This window comes from Natrix helvetica, assembly GCF_964273705.1.
Source record: "Natrix helvetica genome assembly, chromosome: 5".
Lineage (NCBI taxonomy): Eukaryota > Metazoa > Chordata > Lepidosauria > Squamata > Natricidae > Natrix > Natrix helvetica.
Genome location: NC_138551.1, coordinates 45227553 through 45253428, shown reverse-complemented (window position 1 = coordinate 45253428; position 25876 = coordinate 45227553). Strand labels below are relative to the sequence as shown.

Here is a 25876-nt window from a genome sequence, read left to right as displayed (position 1 = left end):
CTCCTTCCCCCCCCCTCTTGCTTGCTTGCTTTCCTTCTTGCTTTGTAGCTGGAGTAACTCTCGGAGAATCGCACGTGAGTCAGGAAGCCCTTCTCCCACGCCGAAGTCCGCGCCACCGGATGCCTGAAAGCGAGGGCTCTGCCTCTGCGCCTCCGCTGGGGGATGGACGGAGCGCTTCACCGACGACCGGAGGGCACAGGAGAGCGAAGGGTGGCGTTTCCTTGCCCCCCCCCCCGGCCAAACCTTTTGGGGGGCGCGTGTGTGTGGCTCAAAATCTCAAACCTCCAGATTTCTTTTGACTCTCCTGGGTGGCGAACGGGTGTGGCGAAGGCGCCCGAATGCTTACCTGGGCGGGGGGGGGGATGTTTCTCCCTCCATCGTTTCTTAACCGCGGTTTACGATCGGAAGCAGAAAGCAACTTTCCCAACAAGTCTCTCGTTTGAATGCTTTGGGGTTGGTTTGATGGGCATTTCGTCTTTCTTCAACCAGGATCAGCCTATTAGAAGAGCCGAGGAGGACGGCTTGTCTTGTGAACGAAGCCGCCAACGGAATCCGGGCTCTTCCTGCGGCTCGGGCCGGTGGAAACGCTGAGATGCTCCGCTTTGACGCTCCGGGTCTTCGTCCCCCGTCCCGTCCCCCCCCCACTTCCGATTTGATCTCCGTCTGCCGGTTGGAAATCAATTGGCACGAAATCGCAAGCCGTGTAAAGGGCTTTGGAGTAGGTGAATAAGGACTCGGAGCCTGGTTCGTCCGTATTTTCGTAGCCCCAGCCTGTGCTCAACTCAGAAAAGCCATGCGGTTCGTGCCGCCGCCACCACCCCGCCCCCAGTTGACCTTGATGCTATGTGATTCTGCCATTCCAGAAAGGAAGAACTGGGTCTGTCAACAAGCGGGAGCTTTGCTATGAATTGTATGTGGATTTTTTTTTAAAAAAAAACTTCTCTTAAGGAGGACTTGGATAGGGACAAAATTAAGCCTTTTGGAAAGCTCCCCCTTCCACCATCACTTGTAGTAGTCACCTGTATTACTATGGTATCTATCTGGTGATTAAAAAGCTAAATGGTGATATTAAAGGAGCAATGGGGGGGGGCATGTGCAACTTTGGAACCACTTTTCAGGCTTGTCAGAATGTCTCTTGATTGCAGGTTTTCACAATTTTTTCTAGCAGAATATGTTTACTAGCCAATACTGCTGCTAAACACTGCTTCTCAACCTGGACGTTAATGAGCATTTTCCCACCTCTGTTTTCATTTCACATACTACATTTGGATGCCATCAATCTCAACAAATTTTTACACATGCTTCACCAAAGAGGCATCCAGAAATACTGCCCACATAGCCACATTTCTTAAGAGTTTGTGCAGAAGGTTATATACATCATTATGCTCTGTTAACTGGGGAGGTATTGTGTAAAACCTTTGTTCTTCTGAGCACCTTGAAGATAAGGATCTTAATGAATAAACTTTATCCATTGACCGCAAAATGACAAAATCTTCACTAAGGATTTACAACATCTTATAGGACCATCCAAGAATGGCAATGATGTTGTTTCAGTAACAAAGACAGTCTTTTTTATGTTTCCACAAAGATTTTCAAGTAACTCTAGAAGGTAAAACAGAAGTACAAAGGTTTTACACAATGTCTCCTCAGTTAACAGAGCATAATGATGTCTATAACCTGCACAAATTCTTAAGAAATGCAGATATGTCGGCAGTATTTCTGGATGCCCCTTTGGTGAAGCATGTGTAAAAATGTGTTGAGTTGAGATTGAAGGCATCCAAATGTAGTATGTGAAGTGAAGTTGATTATTAGTTCCTACCTCTCATCCGAATTGAAAAAGTAGATTGCATGTTTTGACTAATTCAGTAAATAATTTACATGGAACGCTCCACCTTTCCCCCAAATATTAAAGAAGTTTGCTTTATTCAGAATAATAAATCAGAATTGTATTAAAGTATTTAGTAGTTTCATTCTCAAATAGGAAATGGAAGGATTATGCACCTACAGTTAGTAAATATAAATATTTTTTAATAAATTGTCATTCATATTACTTTGCTTATTTATTTTTTATATTATGCCTTGTACTTGGAACTTAGTTTAGCTATGATAGAGATACCTAACAAGCTTTTGCTGTCTCCGAATGTTCCAGTTTCAATTAAATTAAAAAAAACTGGCAGAAGGGAAGGAATGATAAAAAAGCCAAACCCTACATTTTCTACTAACCTTTTGCAAAAAATTGCTTTTGGTTCACATGCCATCCCAATTTCTCCTGTTGTGTTCTTGTTGCAGCCCTGATTTCTGTAGCTTTTCAATGTCCACCCCCCCCCCCTTTCCTATCTTCTTGCATTTCAAATGCCCCAGTCTCTTTCTCTCCAGCTTCTGGACGCAGGGGAGTGCTTTCCATTTTTGCTTTTTAGATGCTTAATTGAATGTCTGGGCTACTTAATAAAAGACTGCTGCCAAAGCTGGAGCCATATATGCCACCTTGTTTCTGAGCCTCTGCATGCTACTGATGATGCATTTGCTTTCTGCTGCTGTCTCCTCTGCCAATTTCTTGTAAATGTGCTGCAGAGTCCTGGCCCTGTGCTCTCTTGTAGCCACTGGATACATACGTTCATCCTATGCTTCTTTCTTCAAGGTTACCTCTGGGTTTCATCAGATCGCTTCTTCAGATGGATGCAGCCATCTGTTCACAATTTTGTGATAATTCCGTCTGATGATGGTTACATCCTGCTATATGATTATTATTTCTTCCTAATGAAATAATAGCTAAATGGTTTCTAGTTACTTATACATCAATATCTCTGTGCTTATGTTTGTCACACAAATATATATATATTTGATTTATTATACTTATTTCCCACTTTTCAAGAGAACTGCTTCCAAAGTTATATATGAGTAGAAGTAGAATAAACTGGCAGATGGAGGGGATGGCTGATTAGAACATCTTGCCTTCCAGAAGTCCTTTTGTTGATTTATAGTCATTATTGTAGAAATTAGCAACACTCTGATTTGCCACCCAAATTGTGACTCTGTGTGTGTGTGTGGTGTGTGTGTGTGTGTAATATATGTATGTGGGGGGGGGGGCGCCTTCATTTTAAAGGACCTATATACTTCATGCATCAATGCTATTTTAAGGAAAATAAAACATATAAACATTACAGGCATTCCTAGAGTGACCATGGCAACAGTATTGTTGCATGCTATTACTGTCCCCCATATTAGCTCTACATGGAAAGAACCCATCAACACATGTGAATTGGATAACCATGATACCCAATTCAACGTATATAGAAAGGTAACATAACGAAGGCCAGGCATAATGTATTCCTCTAGTTAGATCGGTATGGCAAATCAATATGAAGAAGATTCCATTAAAAGATATTGTATCAATAGAAATGTATTCCAGGATTCCCTGCAGATAAGTGTATACAGTAGATCACTGTATGAAACCACCCATTTGTAAAGATAAAAAATACCCTTGAGGAAAACAGCATGTTGCCCTCCAGATCCTTGAATTCTTAGACTATTGACCCCACTGATGGGGATTGGTGGGAAATTATCTGGTCAGCACTAGGATATCTATATTTGCAAAATAAGCAGGAATACTGCTGTGATAATTCCATAGCTTAGTGGATAAAGCAAGCATGAAAATCTCCAGATTTTCTTGAAAAATGTACAACACTTTGAATTTGCTTTCAAAAGGGACCCTGTGCATCATCTCTAAGCTCTTTTCCGGTGCCCATCCTACACTACATTCTGTTGTAACCAGGCTGGAAAAAAGCTAAAAAAATAAATAGCTTTGAGTCATGAAGGGAGCTGAGTCACAAGCAGTCAGTTTACTTAGAATTTATACTTTTTTTCTTTGTTTTCTTTATATAGGAAATGCATGCCGAGTTCCAAGTTCCTTTGTGTTCTTTTTATAGACAATAAGATCATTTGGTTGATTGGTTGACTACTTCAACTTGTGCTAAATCAACAAGGGTTATGGAATTAAAATGCTTACAGTACTAGCAGCCAGACAGTTTGACACTACTGAGCAATTATGAGATCATCTGCATAGTGTCACAGTGTCCATCTCTTAATGAGATAAGAGCAGAATGCTTGTCAAAGGATTAGAGTCTGAGACATGGTTGCCTTAACCTAAAAGAGCCAATAAATGCCACATTACTAGTATTCTGATTTCATATCTGATTCAATGGGTGGCAGATAATGACATCGACAGGAGGGGATGCAAGCCCACAAGTCAATATCATAGGCAGGTATTAGAGGATGAAACTTGAATTGTGACACCTCTTCTATCATCTTACCTTTTGTGATTCCTTCCTAGACACTACTGGGCTCAGGGGATAAGACCTTTCTGGTATCAGTGAAGGTTCTCAGCTTAATGGAGAAAGCATTTATTTAAAACTGGTAACACAGCCAAGACTTTCCTGGTCATTGTCTGGGGAATTAAAGAAAAACAATATAATAAAGAATAAACAAAAATGTTGCCAAGAAGTTTTTGCATCATGGTTAGGGAGAAGCAAGGAAAAGCCTTCGGCAGTTCATTTTGAGTTCAATGTCTCATCTTTTTTATCAATGCTCTTGAATCATAATACATGTTTGTTTGCAATAAAGCTGAGCAACTTTTTGTGGTCTTGAGAGCTATCATCTCATTCAAATATTCCCTGCAGGGATGAAGACAGATGTGCTATCCATCTCTCTTCCTAGTATGTTGTTGGTTACCCAATGCTAATGGCAGTAGGAAATTGAGGCCTATAATGGGGTCACTAGATGGAGGGGGGCTTCCTCTTTCCTTCTGTTCAAGACTGCTGGCATTAGATCGGTGAGTGCAATGCAATTAAGAAAACATTTTCTTGCATAGGTTCATTCAACCTCATGTGTTCCAACAATTTATCAACTCTGAGGAATATCAGTTCATTCCAAACAATTTTTGCACAATTGTGATTATTTACATTCTTTTGAAGAAAAGCCTGCAAATAAGACTTACCGGTATCTTCAAAAGAATGTAAATACCAGTAATCACAATTGTGCAAAAATTGTTTGGAATGAACTGATATTCCTCAGGGTTAATAAACTGTTACCCTCCTTTCAAGCATCTGTATTAGCATCTGTATTAGTCTGAGAAAATTCCGTTGTTAGTAACAGTTTGTCTAAAAAACCTGGAATGCCAAGTTATGGAAAACAATCGAATAGCAGCCATTCAGCATTCAAGAGTGCCTTTCCAAATGCTGCATCTCTATCATATTAGATTTGGTTTCCACCTGTCCTACATGCACTATTAGTGGTAGTGGACTTTTTTGAGTTTTTCCTACTTTTTCCTTCAGAAAATAGATTTAATGAATAGATTTTGAGAAATTATATTTTATTGTCATCAAGAGAAAAGCTACATTCCTAGTTTCAATCAGCTCACAGAAAACAATTGAATCTACAAATACAGACTATAATACTTTTTAAAAGCATAACTGCATATTGCATCCCATTCAGTAATGGTACAGAAAAACTATTTACTGATTAGAAGTATTAAATTGTGTGCTTTGAAGATCACAAAGGAGCTATTAATACATGTCTTATTGCTGGGACTCACACATCAGATAATGCAAAGTGATGATAAAATAGCATAAAATGTGGTGACTGACTAAATATAATTGTCTAATTTAATTATATGTCAGTGAATGTTTTTCTGTCTGAGGTAATACACAGTACCATAACAAGATATATTGAAGTGCTCATTAATCTATCATTTCCCACAAGATCCCTTCTAGTTTTTGTTTTCTCCAATTTCTACTTGAGATTCTGCTCGAGGTCTTGCAATATGAATGAAAGTAGAAATAGCAATCTTTCATGGATTACTACCTTGTTGTGGTGAAGGGGCTTGCGTAGCTCAATGAAGCTATGAGCTATGCTGTTCAGGGCCACCCAAGACAGACTGGTCATAACAGAGGACTCTGACAAAATGTGATCCACTGGAGAAGGAAATGGCAACTCACTCCAGTATCTCTGCTATGAAAGTCCCATGGACAGTGTTGTCCATGGGGTCGTGATGGGTCAGACACGACTTTGCAACTAACAACAACAAAGAAATAGCAAAGGAGGCACAATGTTCTTAGCGGGAGATGATAAGCTCCTAATTTTTTTAATGGAAACAGGACCCAAGGGTATTACAGAGTAATAATTAGAGTAGTTTTATTGCACAAAGCACAGATGATTGGGGCAGTTTTATAGCTTACACAACCCACTTTTCAAACAGTACTTAAATTTTCCCCTTTCAATAGTTTTTCTTTTGTACCTTTTAAATGATAAGTATGTGATGCCTAACTGTTGAAATTGAATAAAGCACCTAACAATCTCAGACATATAATGCATTATAAATACAGTAAATAAATTCACCTTAATAATGTGATAATATTCAAGCAATGGGTTTTCACAATAGAAGCACAATTCTGGAAAGTGAAAAAAAATTACAATACTAGACAAGCATATATAGGGATACTTATTTTATTCAACATTTGTTTAGCCAGGAGACTATTGTGTTAATACAAAGTGGTTGTTTGGCTATCAATGATTGCACTATCCAGAGTGCCCCACAGGGAGCAGACTAGCTCCATACTCATAAGACTTGATGCTGTTGTACAGCAGCATCCGGTTTTTTCCCCACCACCAATGTCACCTCACATTCCGGATCACATTTGGAGAGGTCTGGCACCAGTTAAACTTGTATTGCTGCTTGAAGCACAGGTTTTTTTCACACGAAAGTGGTGCTTTAACAATGAAACTTATGCAAAGAAATTTGACCTGACAAATTTGATTATATTTTTATCCTTTGCTGGAATTTTAGGATCTAAGTCATTATGAATTTGATTGCTTTTAAGATTTCGAGTCAAGTTGTTAAAGTGAACTACCAAAGGATCTACAGTATATGATCTCTAACTGAACAGATCCCTAAAGGTCTACCTGGTGAAACTGAGAAGATGCAATAATGAAAAAAAACCCACTTTTTTTGCCTCCTTCATCGTCAAATCCTATATGAATTTTAACCTACATTGGGCCTGAATAAGATCTGCAATATATGAAAAGATACATATATGTTGAATTCAGAGTAGTCAAATCTTTGACAGAAATACCAAGCTTACTAACCAGAAAACACTGAAGAACTTGTTGGAATCAATTGCCAATTCATTAGCTTTCATGGGCAATCATTCTAATAGGTTCCGCACCTCTGTGGAGAGAAATAGTTGCTATCAACCTAACTCTCAGTAGAAATTGATTCAACAATGATAGGAATAGATATAAAATCTGTCACTTTGGGACCACTATCCTTCTACCCAATAGAAAATCAAATCAAATTCGGAGTGTGATCTGCCATATGTGCTGGGCCAGAAACAAGTTGATAGAAATCTGTGGTTGGCTTGGTAGCTATCAATTCCTGGGCAGCCCCAATCAATGCAGTCCTATCATGGAAGTTAAAATTATCTAGAATTCATCCTCTAGTTCTGAATCACCTCCATCTGAGACCACCTCCATCAACTCAGATAGGGAACCTGTTGAGTAGCTGACTGGAGGATATACCAGAAGAATCCACATTTTCTTCTGAATAACCAAAACTAGATATCAATATTTTAGATTCATCCTTGAGTGGACAATAAGCCTGGAAAGAGATCTATATGTTCCAAAAATTCCCTTGCCCTGACCACTTGCTCTTTTTGGTGCTATACTGAGCATTCCTTAACAATGCAGGTGTTTGTGAAACATGGTAGAGCTGTCCTCTCGTGCACAATCAAATCCTAGAAGGATTTTCTTATCTACCAATCTGGTGTTTAATAGCAAAACTTGCAGACCAACAGCAGACCAATATGGGTTCATCTTGGTGATGAAATAACCAGAAGAGAGCAGAAACCCAAGATATCTCACCTCCCTTCTTATTTGGCATGCTTTTACTCTCAGTGTCATACTTTCCTCTTTATGGAATTACAGTAAGATTTAGAGTTTCCCAGAGAAGGAATGCCAGTTAAAACAACTGGCACTTGGCACCAAGCTGAGAAATACAGAACAAGTGTTTGTTAAGCGGTGGGAAAGGAAGAGAGACAAAAAGAAGTACCAGATTTAAACTGCAGAGGTATAAAGAAAAAATGCACTCTTGTGTTGACAGAGGGCAAGCAATTGCTTTAATTTAACTGCTATGCAATAAAGGTTTTTCTCTAGCTGTGCCATGTCAAGTATCTTGGTAGCTTCTGCCAACTCTAAGCTGGGAAGCCTGGCAACCTGAGTGCCTTTTTGCTTATCTCTAGTAGATCAGTGTTTCTCAACTTCAGCAAGTTTAAGATGTTTAGATTTCAATTTCCAAAATTCCCCTGCCCTCACTGATCTAGATTAATGCACGCTGCTCAGGAATCAAAGCAAATGTTTGCTGGTCTCCTGTGTCCTCACCTGTGTGAAGGACAGGGAAACAACCAGCACACAACTGTTTCTCTACGGTTCCGCTTCTGGTTTTAAAAGAAAAATATTTTAAAATCTCCTACCCCAAGAGAGGGATGAGCTAAGGCATCTGCCTTTGCTTTGCATGACAGTATTCATGCCTTCGCCCAGTTTGTTTCTGCTTGAGATGAATATGTATTCCCACTCTGGGAAGCCAATTATCATTATGTAGGGAGCCTTTGGAAATGACGTTGGAGAAGGCATCCAGAAAATATTAGGACAACAGGTACTGAGAAATGTGCTAAGCCCATGGAAATGGAAAAGTGTTAGGGGAAAAAACACTTGACTGGTTCCTCCTTGATTCCCTGGAGTAGGGGGAACAAGGGAGGGAAAAAAATCAGACATACTGCAAGATTCTATTACTATATCTTACCTCAATACATCCTCCCGTGGAGTCTGTTTCTCTTTGTTCTAACTTACAAGTGCCCTTACGTTTTTATAAACTCTGGCTGTCATGGGTAGAAACTAAAAAACTGCTCTCATCTCCATTAGGTAACTTTGGCTTCTTGAGAAGACAAGGTGCCAACTCATAATGCACTTCCCATGTTGTAAATTTTATAGCTAATCACTCTCAGTAGTTTTAAATAGACGAACGTGTTGAGAAAAGGCCAAGGAGGAAGTTGGCATACTGACACATACTTTTGGAAGCATGAGCAGAGAAGCCTTATTACCTGGATGAAATTTGTTCCATGTTAAAATTCAAAAATATGAAATATGATCTGGAAGCTGACAATGCCTGCCACTTTTACCTGGATATTTAAATGCTGAATTGCAATGTGATGACTTTCTTTGGTCTGACCTGGTATCCATGCATACTCCTTACTGAAAAGTGACTCAAATAGCCTGGGCAGGTTTTTGGTTGCTATATCAAAACCTCATAGCCCTGGATCCAGCTCAGAGTTACTGACAAGTCAGACTGAGCTTGCAACTTGAAGTTGGTTGAAAATGACACTACTGAATTTGAAATACTGATTCTAACAGCCACCTATGAGAAATTTTCTTTGTACATGGTCACCTGGTACTTAAAAGATGTTTCTGTCAAATTTATAGAAGCTATGTTTGCAGGCTGTACAGTAGCGATTTGATGAAAGGTGTGATACACCCCAAATGTATCGATTTAAATCCTTGACTATTTCTGGAAATTACAGAAACTAGGGAATAAACCCCTGAAAATTTTTTATTAAGGAAAAAGTAGTAACTATGCCTAAAAGATGCTTGATATTTGGTTTTGCTTGACAAAGGATGAGGGCAGATGTAAAATGATACCTGAGAGTACTAAGTACTCGGGTTGGGATATAGTGAGATCATCCTCTCCTCACTAAATTGCTGTCATAAATTTAGTTTCCTTGAATTGGAAGATGGGAGAAAAATAATCCAGAAGTATGAGATTTAGTGCTGGGGAATTTGGAATTAAAGTTGGTTTGGAAAACTTAATTTCTGCTCTGAACAGAACCTTCTGGCCCCTCCCTCTAGAACAGGGGTGTCCAAACTTGGCAACTTTAAGACTTGTGGACTTCAACTCCCAGAATTCCCCAGCCAGCTGGCTGGGGAATTCTGGGAGTTGAAGTCCACAAGTCTTAAAGTTGCCAAGTTTGGACACCCCTGTTCTAGAAAGAATTCCATTAGCAAGACTTTCTGCTCTTTTCTGATCAGAAGCCTCCACTAAGGCACCTATGATGACTTATGGACTTCAACTCTCAAAATCCGAGTCATCCATTTGAAAATCTCTTTTGGATATCCAGAGATCATTGCCCATGAAGAAGCGACACAAAATAACTCCAAAAGATGGGCATGGCAATATTCAATCTGAATCTCCACATTAAATTATTCATCCTTCCTATCCAATTGAGGAAATTAGATTTATAGTAGATACTAAAGATTAGCAAATCTAGTTTTGTCTAAAAGATTGCATTCTGACTCACTAAGAAATGTTTAAATTTGCATTAATTTTACTCCTTCAAAGCGTGTTATTTTTTGCATGAAACAGGATTTTGAGGATTCTCCTTGTGTTTATATCAACTGGATACATAATTAACAACTCTACTGAGCTTTTTTGTTTCTTATCGGCAAGTATACTTCACAAGATTGTTGCTATGGGACAAAATGACAGGAGAGAATTTTATGTACGTCATTTCAAGTCATTGAAAGTGGGATACAAGTCTAAGAACACAAAGTGTTCTCACTGTTCTCATTTTAGGGGCAGGGTGGGTGGCAGAGAAAACAGCACCTGAAGCAGAAGGGCAAGCTATAAATATTCGCTTTGAAATGGTGGTGACTGCCCTCTGGTGGCACTTGGATAGTGTTAGCAGCACTGGAATTTCAAAAGGAAAAAACATTATATCCTTGCTTCCCAAAAGAGTTATTTGGATCAGGAGACTTTGGAATGGTGTGATGTGATCCTCTTAATAGCAATTTGGAATTCTTCCAATTCTGACATGTCCCCCGAATAAATAAAGCTCTGGGTTGAATTGTGGATTTTTTGGCATACCGTATTTTTCGGACTATAAGATGCACCAAGATTTTGAAGAGATTAAAAAAAAAAAAGTTTTTGCCCTCCCCGGCCCAGGGAGCACTCTGCAGGACTCTCAAACCCTATGCATGCCCAGTTTTTTGTGAAAACGTTTTTTGTTGGGCATGGTGCATCCATTTTTGCGAAAAACAAGATGTGTGGGGCGGGATGTCGGGAGGCCAAAAATGCTGTTTTCAGTGTATAACACGTACCCAGATTTCCACCCTCTTTTGGGGTGTGTGTGTGTGTCTTATACTCTGAAAAATAGAGTAGTTCATCCTTGAGCTAGTTCAACGCTGAACTGCATATATTCCCTTCTCTATAAATATAAAAATATAAATATTTGGCATGCAATGACTCTTCTTTCCAGTATCAAATATATTGTTTTGATTGTACAAAGCCTTCTGATCAGGATACTTTAGATCAGTGGTTCTCAATCTGTGGGTCGGGACCCCTTTGCGGGGGTCGAACGACCCTTTCACAGGGGTCACCTAAGACCATCGGAAAACACATATTTTCAACAGTCTTAGGAACTGAGACACCCATTTTATGGTTGGGGGTCACCACAAAATGGGGAACTGTATTAAAGGGTCGCGGCATTGGGAAGGTTGAGAACCACTGCTTTAGATGTTATAATGGCTGATTTTCACAGGGGTAGGTATGCTGGTCTTGTTGTATTTGGGTCTTTTCAATCTTACACGGGAAAAGACCCGAATACAACAAGACCAGCATGTATATATATATATATATATATTCCGCAGACCAATTCATAAAAAAGGTAAGTTTTTTTATTTAAATAGATAACAAAAACAAGGAAAAATATGTGGTTTGAACAAATCTGAAACTGATAATAGAGAAAATATTAATGATAATGCAGAAACTGAACTTAATTATACCCTGGGTGAAAACAAAGAATGAGTTTGTTAATGGGAGCAACAGTCAAATCTTGGTCAACTATTTCATGTCTTACATTGTGATGAGAAATTAACTCATTCATAAAATACATGACTGGAAACATAAGGTGTCATTATCTTCCTGCATCCTTATAAATAAACTGGAATGAGACTGCAAGCACTAGTCAGTCACTGCTACCAGGATACATGATGATTGCTCTGGAGGCATGTACTTCCCTTCAGCACAGAAAGATGAACAAATATTAAGTCATACATTTGTACTGTTATACAAAACACAGGGGCAGCCACTTTTTAAGTAAGTTTTCTAGACATAAAATATTATTAGGTTAACCTGCTAGATAACTCGTGTTAGCTTCAAAATGATTTATGATCACATTAAATATATGCTCCTGGATTACTATTGGCCATCAATTTTTAAGATCTTAGGTTTATCTTTGCAGTCTGTTCCATAAACCTGCAAAAACACATACCAATTTTCCAGTCTTTTCACCTACATTAGCAGATTCTTGCCATAAAATTAGTTACCAATCCAAATTTGTATATCACTTTTCCCCTTCTGATTGCATTTTGACTAAATAAGAGATACAAACTTCAAAGTAAGTAAAAAATGTTTATTATGCCACCATTTCAACGCATCTTACACAGGTTTTGATCTTCAAAATACCCTAGAAACTGAAAAAAACTCGAAGAATTTAGATAACAGAAATCCTTCTGCAAAGTTCAGACTAAACACATGCGAAAGACATACTCTTCTCAAAAACACAATTCTGAACAAAGCACCAACTACACAAATATGCAGAATGGTACAACACCTTAAAACTTCACCAAAATATTCTCCATAAAAGGTGTAAAAGTCACCTAATTCACTAGGCACCATTCAACTGAACAAAAATAACAAGTATGCAATCACACTGCAGTGTTTGCAGCTATAAAGTCTTCATTTTTTCACTTCAATAGCGACCTGCAATGCAGAAAGAAGCCAGTTAGAATTTTGAATCTTGGTAATTCTGTCAAAAGACATTGTTAGTTTATAAAGTATACAATTTGGAGAAATAATACAGAATATTGGAAAACTGCTGGAGGCATTTTCCCCTTATGCATAGATTCAGATTTCCTCTCCTGTTTGCAAAATGTGAATGCTAATAAAGAGGAGAGGATTAATAAACTGCTGTGGCATTTCCTACTGTTCTGTAAATATTTTGGTAATCTAGAGAATATTTGTGATACATTGCAAGAAATGATACAATGCAAGCAGACTTTGAATCATGCCTGCATATTCAAAAGCAAAATGGGTTTATGCATTTAACTTAATGCAATTCAGTAACAGTATAAATTTCTATCTGGATCCAAAGGGTCTCTTTAAAATATTACTTTTTAATGATTAATTTTAAAATGAATCTAAATTTAACCAAGAAAACAGACTTTGTTGGTGTGTTATTCCAACAACATATTCTGTTTATTGAGGTATCATTTGAATCAAGAATATAGGTCTAAAATTTTCACTATGCCACCTAGGAACCCTTGTACAAGTACATATAACAATGGGGTTCATAGTAAAAGATACACTGATTAATTTAATAGTTAAAATATTTTCTTTCCAAAAGAACATTTCTGTATCAAGGTGAAGACAACTGAGAGCAGGAGGTTGCTTGAAAACAGACAAACACTTAGCAGTAATGTATCTGGTTTTTTTAAAAACAGAAAACACAACTGAGATTTTTTTTTTAAATAACAGGAACAGAAATCAATTATACTTTCTAAAAATATTAGATTAATTCACTGTCCAATTAAGGGCAAATGTTAAGTTTTTCCCCAATTACGTTCTGAGGATTTCTTGTGCAAAAAATCGGCCTCCAACTAATAAAACTACTGCTTGATTTCATTTGGATACAACTGAATTAATTCAAAGCTCTGATAAACATTGTTTTCAATAACTGAAGATAATGGAGATAATGAAATCAGCAGGGGACAAATGAGTTTTGTGACTCAGTATTCTAGAAATGCTTTGCAAAACTTGTTAGGGCAACACTACTCATCAAAAGATTAAAGCAGGCAACTCTAAATTCTGTCCCCACTTGCCTACCATCTGTTTTGGTATGAATATGCTTCTGAGGGATGTAGCTGGTCTCTTTGAGAGCAGAGCTTCAGCTCTTTGCTTGTATTACTCTTTGTAAGCTTAGCTTTCAAATGCTTTGCACAGCTCTTAGTTCAAGGAGTTTACTATAGGTTTATATTTATATACTGCTATGGCCCGCATTAACTCTACTGGCCTGTAATGGCAAAATTATATTCAACTCAACTTGTTACTTACGAGGTGAGTAGGATCGAGACCGGGAACGGGATCTATAACCCCCTCGGCTATAATATGGAGATGGTGATCTTCTCCTGCACAAAAAAATGTGACAGTGATGATGTGCATATGGACATACCTACTAACTTGCACTGCTACAAATAACCTTGATAGCTACATATATCAAGGACAGTACACAAGAATACTGGATCATCATGGATGTTTCAAATCTACTAGTTCATGTATCTATTTACTACTAAAACTCTCATTGTGATCTTTTAACTGGGGGAAATGGTACATCATAGGGTAACGATTTTTGAACCCAGGTTCCTCAAATGGTCTAACCTACAGAATGCACCCAAAGACTGAGACAATGAAATTTGGAAAAGTTGTAGCTGCTCCAGTGCTACTGGCTGCTCTATAGAGTGGTGTGATTTCCATTTTCTCAGCCACTTACCTCCTCCTAAGGAAGGAGAATGGATTTCCAATGCTCCCTGCCAGATTTCTACAAAGAAACTTAATAGGAAAGCTGGCAGGAAGTTGGAAGTCGCTCCTGCTCCCACTGCTTTTTTGTCCATCCTTGGTCATTCTTTTTCTGTTTAGGTAAGAAAATATCTTCTGGAAAGATGACGCAAAGGGGCACCAGTTGTCTAGTTATTATTAAATGCTGCTATTTTTGCAATCTGCTTAGTAATATTGTACAGTAGACATCAAATCAGATAAGCCAGGAAGAAAGTTATGTTAACTTTAAAGCTAGTTTTTAGCCCAAACAGTAATGTTATTGCTACTGCATTTGAATTAACATTACTTGAGTAGCATATACATGAATTACAACTGGAAATTGGAAATGATAAGATTGCTCAATATAATGCATTTTAATTTTAAATGTGGCAAAATAGCATTTTGAATCACGTAGGTGTTTTAACTAAAATGACTACTTCAATCTTGTAATATAAGATGTAACAATGATCTGTCTCCACTTCTTAATATAGCTAGATCAAAATATTTATTTGGAAATATTCCGGGTAAAACAGCACTGGTGAATAAGTCATTCACCAGTATCGGCTTTAAGGATACCCCTCCACATAGAATATTTACCACTGTCCAAAAAAGTTTCCCATTTCACAATTGGTTGCATTTTTAAAAAATCATCAAAATCCTTCAACATACCTGTACATCTGATCCCTATCTTGGGCACCTCGCCATCCTCCTCCACCTCCGCCTCCTCTGTGAAAGGATAAGAACATTTTTAAAACGTTTTGTTAAAATGACAAAATACAAATAACTGATATAAAGGAATAATGTAGGGAAAAAAAGTCCTGGAATTAGAAAATATAAAACTAACTGCATAATAGCAACAGCCACTGATGCAACAAAATGCTCTGAACAGAAAGTGTGATGAATCCTAAATCCTTTGTTTCAAGCTCAACACAGATATTCTATTTTTAATTAAATGTTCCAATGCTGTTCCAACTATCCCAGAAATTTTCATCCTTCAAAAAGCCCCTTTCTTAAATTAGGACAATTGCTTTAAGTTTGAATGGGGTATTTTGAGCTTGGAATACTTTGTAAGAATAACAGAAGAATCCTGCTGAATCTGGCTGTAAATTTATTTGACCCAATATTTGGTGTCCAAGTGGATATATGAGGAAAGATGATTATGCCTGAACTGGACAGCAATAACGTCAACTGTTAACTCCAGCAAGCAATACAGGTAGCCCTCGTCTTACAACAGTTCATTTAGTGATTGTTCAAAGTTACAACGGCACCAAAAATAGTGACTTATGAGCATTTTTCACACTTACAACTGTTGCAGCATCCCCATGGCCTTGTGATCAAATTCAAATGCTTGCTAACCGGTTCATATTTATGATGGTTGCTATGCCCAGAGATCATGTGATCACCTTTTGACAAGAGAAGTCAATGGGGAAGCTAACAAAAGTGGCAAGGAAGGTCGTAAAAGAGGGCAATCTCACTTAACAAATGTCTCGCTAAGCAACATAAATTTTGGGCTCAGTTGTAGTCATAAATCAAGGATTACCTATATTTAAGGCGTATAACCTATGATTCAGGAGGCAGTAAACAACAGCATCACAAACAACTCATAACCTGATCTTCCATGAATCTGTCAAGTCTCCTTTTAAAAGTCCTGGCCTTAATTATTTTAAGGGGAGAAAAACTCTGCCCTATTTTTCTACACCATGCCTGATTTTACTGGTAATCCTCCTTAACTGTTCATCCAGAGACTGTGTGATGAAAATTTGGGTGCCTGCCTACATTTATGACTGCAATATGCACTTCAACATTCCCTGTCAGCCCCCACCCTCACCCCAATCTCTGCCCCTTTGGTTATTCTGCACTTCACTCTACCTACATTTATTTTTCCCAGCTGACCTTCGCCATCTCCTTCCTCTCACTGCTGACAAGGGAGTTGCTGGTCTCTTGTGGAAGGACAGGAGAGGTGCGAGTTCCCCTAACAACCGCAACTGGGATTAATACAACTGCCATTGCTAAGTGGCACTTAATGACCAATCCCGCTAATGACTGGTTCAGTTAGCTACAAAAGTTCCAATCCTAATTATGGTTGTTAGGCAAAAACTACCTATATCCACTCTGTTGCCTTTTTTCTAAACTAAAGAACCCCAAATATTAAAGCATTTTCTTATAAATATTATGTTGGCACATTCTATTATTTGGACATATTTAGACATAACTTTTTTTTTGAATATTTATTAATATATAGCTGAAAAATTCAGTCACAGTATCCATGAGCTGGCTTTTATCACAACCCTTGCAAACAGAAAATCAATTCTGTTTAGATTTATAGGGCTGCCCATCTCAAATACAAGCCACTGGAAAGCTTACAATATTAAAAATGATAAAAGCATGTAGAAAAATGTGTATTTCCTTGGCAATAACTACTGCTTTAGGATGACTTTATTCTATCTGTATGAATATAACCAATAGTTTGGTATACACACACCCACACAATAGAATATAAGCAATACTCTCATACTCAAACAACTGTTGGTGAGGTATCAGTGCAAATGATAAATAAGCAGTTTTAAGCACTTCTACATTTTGTATAATTGGAAATCACTCTTATCCAAAACAAGATCCAAAACAGAATTTCCCTTCTTTAGAATTCAGCTGCAGAGGGCTATGAATGAAGGTTTATCAAAATTCTTTTTAGTCTCAATCAGCCTAGGGCACACTCGAGAGATGGTACTGGTCACACTTGCAGGTGATCTGTAGATGATTTAGGATTGAGCTATGCAACCATCTAGATTTCTCAGCATGACAACAGTATTTTGGGATTGGGAGATACTGTAGTGGTTCTTCTCCTTCCTCTGTGTCTGGTTTCCAGTCAAGTGTTGAGTGGGAAAAACCTAACCCTAAGCCCCTGAAGCATGGGGTGCCTTAAGGCTTGGTCTCCCACTGTTCTTTAACATTTACATGGAATTGCTGGGTGGGGTCATTCGACAGCATGGGATTATACATCTCTAGCTCTGGCTAGACGATTGAGGTGGTGTGACCAGCGTCTAAAAGATGTGAAGATCTGAATGGGGAGGAAACAGTTCTGATTCAATCCTATCAACTTGGGAGTGGCTTTGGATATTTGGCCCCGTGGTCTGCTGCTGGGTTATCGGCGACTCTTGACAGGGTAGCACACCTCTGAACAGTTGGCAATTTGGTATCCCTGTGGATTTACTGCTTCTACCTACAAAGCAGGTTGTAGCCATCGTTAAGAGGCTTTTTGCAGAGATTCGCTTTGGATACCAATCATATCCATTCCTGGACTAGAAGGTCTTGCTTATAATCACTCATGCCTTTGTCACTTCCCAGTTGGGCTATTGACTCATTGACCTTGAAAGCAACCCAAAAGTTACAATTGGTCCAGAGCGAGGTGGCATATACTGCACTGTATGTTGCTAGGTTTGCCATTATAGACTGCCACTGTGCAGGGTGCACAAAATTCCCAGGGTTTTTTTCAGGTATAATTCAAGACGATAGCTACTACCTTTAAAGCCCTACATGTAATGGAGTCAGGCTGATTAGAGCGAGCAAGCTTTAGGTTCCTACTCTTAAATATTGCCATTTACTGGTACGTAGGAATTGTGCCTTTTCTACATTCCACAACATTCTTCCCCCAAGGTCTGTCAGGCCCCCATCCTCTTCCTCTTCCAGAAGGCTCTTCCCCCATGTGCTGGGATAGTGTGAATTTGAAGCCTGGAAATGGTTGTGTTGGAAGAGGGTTTTTTTTGTATTGTTCTTTTGTTTTCTATTGCTATTGTGAGTCACTCTGAATTGTGTTTCATATGTTGGGCAGCTGTTGTGGCTCAGCAGTGGCTGTTGGTGGACTCTGACAGCTCAGACCATTGTGGGACTGCTCTGGAGGATGAGGAAGACTCTGGAGGGTGTTTGGAGTCAGAGCAGGAACTAAAAAGGCCTGTTGGCCACCAGGTGGCATCTGTGTCAGGGAGCAGTGAAGAGGAACAGAGGGAGGTTGTCCCTGATGTGCATGTGCGTAGAGCTGAGATAGGAACAGCTGTGGAGAAGACGTCATAGAAAGAAGTAAGGACAACTGGCTAAGGTTGTGGCCCCTCCCAAAGAGTTTATAGGTGGAGCAACGGGAGGGGAATCTTTGCAGGAAACAACAGTCCATTTTACTAGCCGTTGAGAAAGCATTCCGTAAGTCTAATCTTGGTTTCTTGAAGATAGCATTCTAGGCTCCTAGCCAAGGTGTGGTTTTATCTCTGTAATTAGTCGTGGCAGACAGCCACACCTGTGTCTGCCTATTTATTAGAATCACGGGACAGAACAGGCAGCCATATAAATAAATTGCAGTTCTGAAGAATATGCAATCTTATCAAACAACTAATTAAATAGATTTGGGAAGACATCAGTACTGTTAAGAAAAAAGGGATGGAGAGGGTGACAGAGACAATAGAAAAGGGGGGGAGGGAAGGAGGGAAGGACTGAGATAAACAGGCAGGCAGACTCACCTGTATGATCTACTATAATAGTCACGGTCATCATAGCCTCTGTCATAACCTCTGTCATAATAGTCTCTCCGTCGGGAACTACCACTAAATGGGAAGTATATATAATATAGTATTAGAAAGACAAATGGCTTATATATGTATAATAAAGTAAAAAGCCATTTTTCTATCAAATAGTGCTCAGATAATATAGTATATGTTAAAAATGTAATATCAAGACATATAAAATACTTCTATAATACCAGAAAAATATGTTAAACAGTTATATCAAGTTTTGCACTATGAAGGCAGTTATATTCATTGCAGTCACATCTTATCTGTTAACTTTCTTTTCCCCCCTAGGTCATTGTTGTATCTCCAGATAAGAATGATTTTAAAGCTTTTTGTGGGTTCACAATGCGCTAAATACATAATGAAACAACTACTCTATGTACTGTGCTATTAATGTGGCTTAAGAAACAAGCTGACTTAATTCTTCCTACTCAATACTGCATTTGCAGACTGATATGCAAACTCATAGAGCTCTGCTGTCAACCTTGTTTTAAAAATATGAGTGTCAATGAATATCAGCTGGGGAAGGATAAAATACATGTAGCCCTTGACGTAAGATGGTTGCTTAGCAACTTTTCAAAGTTACAATGGACATACCTTGGTTACAACCCAGATTCAAAGTTCCGATGGTTGGGCCCTCCGGTCAGTAGTTTGATATCCATTTGCAGTGTCCTGCAGTCACGTCACTTGTTTTACAGCAGTTTTGTCAAAAAACTGGCATATACTTCCAGTTTTTGGCAAACCTGAGCCCATAGTGAACCATTGGCTTGCTTAATGACTATGCGGTCACTTTACAATGGTGCAAAAAAAGTTGTAAAATCAGGATGGTCATATGACTGTCCCATTTTATAATAGGCACAACTTATGATCATGATGGGCAGGCTTCATTATAGCAGTTAGTCAAAGACTACTGTTAATGCAGCCAAAACAGAATGTTCTGTGGGTCTCATATTCACATTTGTAAAACATAGAAAGTTGTGATATAACTCAATAAAAAACTAGGGCTGTGCGCTGATCCAGGTTTAAAGAACACAATGTAATTTGGAACATATAATAGGCATGCCTTGAAGAAAGTATCAGAGGTGTATCTTTTGCTGTGCTAATATGATTACTAGTGTGCATTCCTGAAAAATACTCATTCATTTGAGGCATGGTCTAATACTTTTCTCTTCAAATACAGTTCTCTGTCAAGCCTTATAATTGACTGACCTGCTGCTGCATGTTGCCTAATCTGCCATGGATAAATCCATCCCCAGCTTGTTTATCACACTGTACAAACCAATTATCTTTTTCATTTCTGATTTGCTAAACTAATCTTGGTAGAACAGTTTATGATTTGTTAGTTGTATCGATTCATAAATTAGGTATAAGTAGAACAACATACAACAGCATTCTGCTTGTCAGTTGTAGGAACATATTACAGCTTGACATGTTGTACAAGACTATATATATATATATTTAAAAGGTAAAGGATTCCGTTGTGCAGTCATATCTGACTGTAGGAGATGGAGCTCAGCTCAGTTTCCTAGCCCAGAGAGCCAGTGTTGTCTGTAGGCTTCTGGGGTCATGTGGCCAGCATAACTATATGCCATGGTGCACAGAACCCTGTTACCTTTCCATCAAACTAGCAGCTACTGTATTTATCTACTTGCATTTGCATTCTTGTGAACTGCAAGGCAGGCAGGAGCTAAGGCAAGAATGAGAGCTCACCCAGTTGCATGGTACTTTGGGTCTCACACTATCAACCTTCTGGTGGCCATGCCCGGCATCTCAACTGCTAGGCCACTTGACCCCCTTTCACGGAGACTATGAAATCAGGATAGCAAAAGAGAATGAGACCTGTTTTGCAACATAATATTGTGGTTTTTTTACTATATGATTCTTTCCTGCCTGCCTGCCATGTGACATTTTTAATGCTGAAAGTCTTGTCACAGGCAGTTATGTTTGGAGCATCATCCTGTAAGTAAGGCCCTAGTATCACTACAACACACAACATTGTGTAAAAAGACTCAAATGTAAAATATTTTTATCTGAAAAGAATACACAGGTTCATGTCTATATCTAATCATGTCTAATCATCCTCATATTTTGAATACTCATGATAATTATTTCCTACTTATGGAAAACCAATGCCCATGGGATCACCATTCTCAGAGACTGTAATCCAATGTCTAGAAGCTACAGCACTCTCATCCACACACAACCAAAAGTATGGATTTGGTATGTAGATGATACATTTGTCTTTATGGAAAATAGAGAGGAAACTTGAAACAATCAACATCTTCAAAGAAGTAACATTCATGAGAGGAAGAAAACAATAACATACTGGTCATTAGCAGTGAAAATGGCAGCAAATTAAAAATATAAGTCTATTGAAAAACCACCCAAACTAACAAGTGCTCCACTAAATAAGTAACAACCCAACCTCCCTCAAGAGACGCTAAGAACATTATTCAGACAAGCACAAATGCACTGCAGTAACACAGAATAGTTCCCAACAAATTGATAACCAAGCAAATTTATCAAAGAGTGCTTGACCACTCAACCCATTACAATACAACCAACACAAACTACGAAAAAGACAACACTGCCATTAATCAAAAACATCTCAAAAACAAGCAACAGACTATTACAACCACAGAGAATCGCAGTAGCGCATAAACCAATGAAAGCTTTCAAAACATCTTGATTAAACTGAACCAGTAGCCCAAAGAGAAAAAAAACATGGGGTCATCTATAATATACAGTGTAAAGACTGCAACAGCCACTATATAGTTAGACAAGCAGAGCACATCCATGAACACAAACTAGCCTGAAGACAGGATGAAAACCCCTTAATTTCACAAAACATGCCCTCCCCAGGTTCCAGAGGCTTTCCTGAAGTCTGGAGAGGGTAAAAACGGCCTCCCCAGGCTTCAGGAAAGCCTCCAGAGTCTGGGGAGGGCGAAAAACAAGCCCAACAGGTCAATGAACTTCCAGTTGACCCGTTTTTCGCCCTCCCCAGCCTCCAGAGGCTTTCCTGAAGCCTGGGAGATGAAAATGGCCTCCCCCGAAAGGCTGAAAATCAGCTGGCCGGCACATGCATGTGTGCTGGAGCGGAGAGCTGCCATGCTGGCAAATATGACTCCGTGTGCCGCCTGTGGCACGCGTGCCATAGGTTCGCCATCACGGTGCTCAGTAATAGGAAGCTTGACACTCAGAAAAAAGGAAATAAATAGACATAGTATTCAAAAGTCAATAAAAAGCTAAAAAGTAAACAAAAAGCCCAGACTATCTCCATGTCAGCAATCAACATGCAGATAAATCAGGGATTAGCACCAAACAATCAAGCAGCAACCAAAAGCCTAATCAAGGAAATACTAAGGAGAAAATAATACCCTCACCAACAGGGAAAGCTATTGTATGTAAGAATGGTCCAAATGACCCACTCCTGTCTAGCAGTGAAGATGTTACCTAGTTGGCTATGAAACATTTGAAAATAAACAACCTAGCTCAGGGAGCACAAGGACTCGTAATACTTCCTAAAACAGTTCTGCAAAAATGCAAAATAACTTATGCTTAATCATATTTTTAAAGGTTTGACTGATTTCATAATTGTAGATTGTATACCAAATTTGAATGTTATTATTTGGTACAGAATGCTGTGTTCTATATTCAAAACTACCCATATATAACATTAAAATATGGAATTAGTTGTTGGAAATTTTGACCCAATGAATTAAGACAAACTTACTAAGTAGGTCTCCCCATATAAATTCCAGGAGTAGGTGTGTGGGGCCTTTTTGTTATTGAGAAATCAACTCTGATTCTTCTCCCATCAAGCTCCATTCCATTGGCTCTTTCTTTTGCCTAAATGAGAATATAAAATATATTGCAGAATAAATTTAACTTAATCACAACTAGATATAAAATTAATAGCTGGAGTGGAAAACCTATCAGGGTAGCTTTAACAATGTTGCAAAACTACCCATACTATCTGCTTAGGGGGAAAAAAGAGTCGTAACTTATACAATTTCTTGTGAATTTATTCATCGTAGCCTGGGTCTTATTTTCATAAAAGTTGTGATTTCTCTATCATGAAAGAAGGCTAAGATTATGCTGGATGTAAGAATGAAACATTTTGTAATATACAAAATTATTTGTGACACAACTGAACAAAACAGGACATAATCAAATAGGATTCAAATCCCTACAATTACTATTAAATTATTGGGACTACCTGACCAATTATCTCTCAAATGACCGTTGGCTTACCTGAATGGGCGTTCTCTAGGCCCTGCAGGAGTGTCCAAGCATAGGTTAACTTCAGCTTGCTGCCCAAGGACTGAGTTCAAAGTTTGTGTAGCCACGCCTCCTGCTCTCCTCAGAGGCTCAGTTTAAAAAACGAAGGTATCATACCCAGAAGGATGCTGCATGGAGAAAGTCTGTGCCATAGATGTGACACGTTCCGCACCCTTATGAAATCCCAGGGTGGGGTTGGACACTCCTGCAGCGCCTAGAGAACGACCATTCAGGTAAGCCAACGGTCATTCTCCTAGGCGCTGCTTGAAGTGTCCAAGCATAGGACATACCCAAGCTATGTAGTCCCAGGGTGGGAAGAAGGAATGTCCTGGTTAGCAGGAGTTGCAAGGACCTGCTGTAAGACCCTCCTTCCAAATGAAGCCTCTGCAGAGGCAAAAGAGTCCAGTTTGTAATTCCGAATGAACGGTGACAGCGAAGACCAAGTAGCCGCCCTGCAGATCTCAATAGGCGCTTGAATGGCCCAGGCAGCAGTCGTCGCGGCACTCCTCGTGGAGTGTGCTGTTATACGAGGAGGAACAGGCCTTGATTGTTGCTCGTAAGCCAGCTTAATGCAGGCGTGTAGCCAACGACCTATGGTGAAAGATGACACCTTCCTGCCCATTGAAGTGGGCTGGAATGATATGAAGAACGATTCCGACTTGCGAAAAGAGGCTGTTCTCTTTTTGTAGACCCGCACAGTGTGGCGCACATCCAATTTGTGCCAGACATACTCCCTGGGATGACTAGGATGCGGGCAAAAGTTGGGAAGGATCACCTCCTGCGTTCTGTGGAATAAGCTATTAACTTTTGGTAGAAATGTTGGATCCAATCGCAGAATGACTCTGTTCGAATGAATCACACAAAGGTCCTCCCTAATGGAGAGCGCAGCCAGCTCCAAAATTCTACACGCTGAGGTGATGGCTATGAGAAAGGGAGTTTTGAATGACAAATGCTGTAGACAAACCGAGCGAAGTGGTTCAAACGGCGGCGATGTTAGGGTCTGCAAGACAACCGATAAGTCCCATCGGTATCGGTGTACCGTCGACAATCGATACGTCCCATGGGTATCGGTATACCGTCGGAGGGTGTAGGTTGGTAGCCCCTTTCAGGAAACTGCGAACCCTTGGATGTCTGCTGAGCGGTTCAGAACCGTCTCTGGACAAGATGGTGGCTAGGGCTGCTGTCTGCCTCCGAAGTGTGTTGGCGACAAGGCCCTTATCCAAGCCCTCCTGAAGGAAATCCAGGATTTGCGGAATTGTCGCTGCTGTGGCACCAAGCGGAGAAACTACTCCATGTGGCATCATAGATCCGCACAGTAGCAGGCCTCCTGGACGCCTGGATGGTGCGGATGACCTTGTCAGAGAAACTGTCCTGTCTTATGAGTTCCCCCTCAAGTGCCACACTTGAAACCTAATTGAAACCATTGAGGGTCCGGGTGTGGAATGGCCCCTTGGCTGAGGGAGAACTGCTCCTGAGGTATGCACCAGTGCCTGGACACTGACAGGCTGACAAGGTCGGCGAACCAGGACCTCCTTGGCCAGTGCGGAGCGACTAGTAGTACTTTGGCACCCTCCCGTAAGATCTTCCTGATCACCTGAGGTATCAGTGGAAGGGGCAGGAATGTGTACAACAGTCCAGGAGGCCAACGGCTTTGAAGGGCGTCCATCCCCTCTGTGCCAGAGCATTGGAATCTTGAAAAGAATCGGGGAAGCTGAGTGTTCTCGGGACTGGCAAACAGGTCTAGAATCGGGAGGCCGAATCTCTGTGTCAGCTGTTGGAACAGAGATGGATGAAGCTGCCACTCAGTTGCTGATGGTTGTCCTGCTCAGCCAGTCTGCTGTCACATTGTCCTCCCGAGATGTGGTCCGCTTTCAAGGACTCGAGGTGACGCTCCGCTCATCATCCTATGGCCTCTGCCTCCGACATCAAGGCCGTTGACCGAGTGCCACCCTGGTGATTGACGTAGGCCTTGGTGGCGATGTTGTTCGTCAGAATGAGGACATGGCGGCCCTCGACGAACCGACGGAAGTGGCACAGGGCTAGTCTGGTGGCTCTGAGCTCCAGCCAGTTTATGTTGTGGGCGAGCTCTGCCTGCGACCATCTGCCCTGTGCCACGTGTGTCTGTAGGTGGGCGCCCCAGCCGTACAAGGTGGCGTCTGTTGTTATGACCAGATGCTCTGGTTCCTTGAAGAGGAACCCCCTCATCAGCGCTGAGGATTGCCACCACCCGAATGACCGGATCACCCTTGGGGGAACGCTGACCACCCTTTTGGAGTTGTTGGCCTTGCGCCACTGCATGGGAAGAAGGAACACCACTGAAGATCCTGTGCATGCAGCCGTGCTCAAGGAA

At 40.0% G+C, this 25876-nt stretch overlaps 1 protein-coding gene across 2 annotated transcripts in view; it reads right to left on the bottom strand.

Moving 5' to 3' along the window:
* Positions 1-12497: 12497 nt before the first annotated feature.
* The window catches only part of TRA2B (transformer 2 beta homolog), a 29978-nt gene continuing 16599 nt past the window's right edge, over positions 12498-25876 (bottom strand). For both annotated transcript variants that reach the window (XM_081953498.1, XM_081953497.1), the window contains exons 5-9: positions 22979-23094; positions 19198-19281; positions 15362-15418; positions 14213-14286; positions 12498-12862 (exon numbers count right to left, since the gene is read on the bottom strand). In XM_081953498.1, coding sequence (XP_081809624.1) covers positions 12852-12862; positions 14213-14286; positions 15362-15418; positions 19198-19281; positions 22979-23094 — 342 coding nt within the window. In that variant the 3' untranslated portion in view covers positions 12498-12851. The remainder of the gene's footprint in view (positions 12863-14212; positions 14287-15361; positions 15419-19197; positions 19282-22978; positions 23095-25876) is intronic.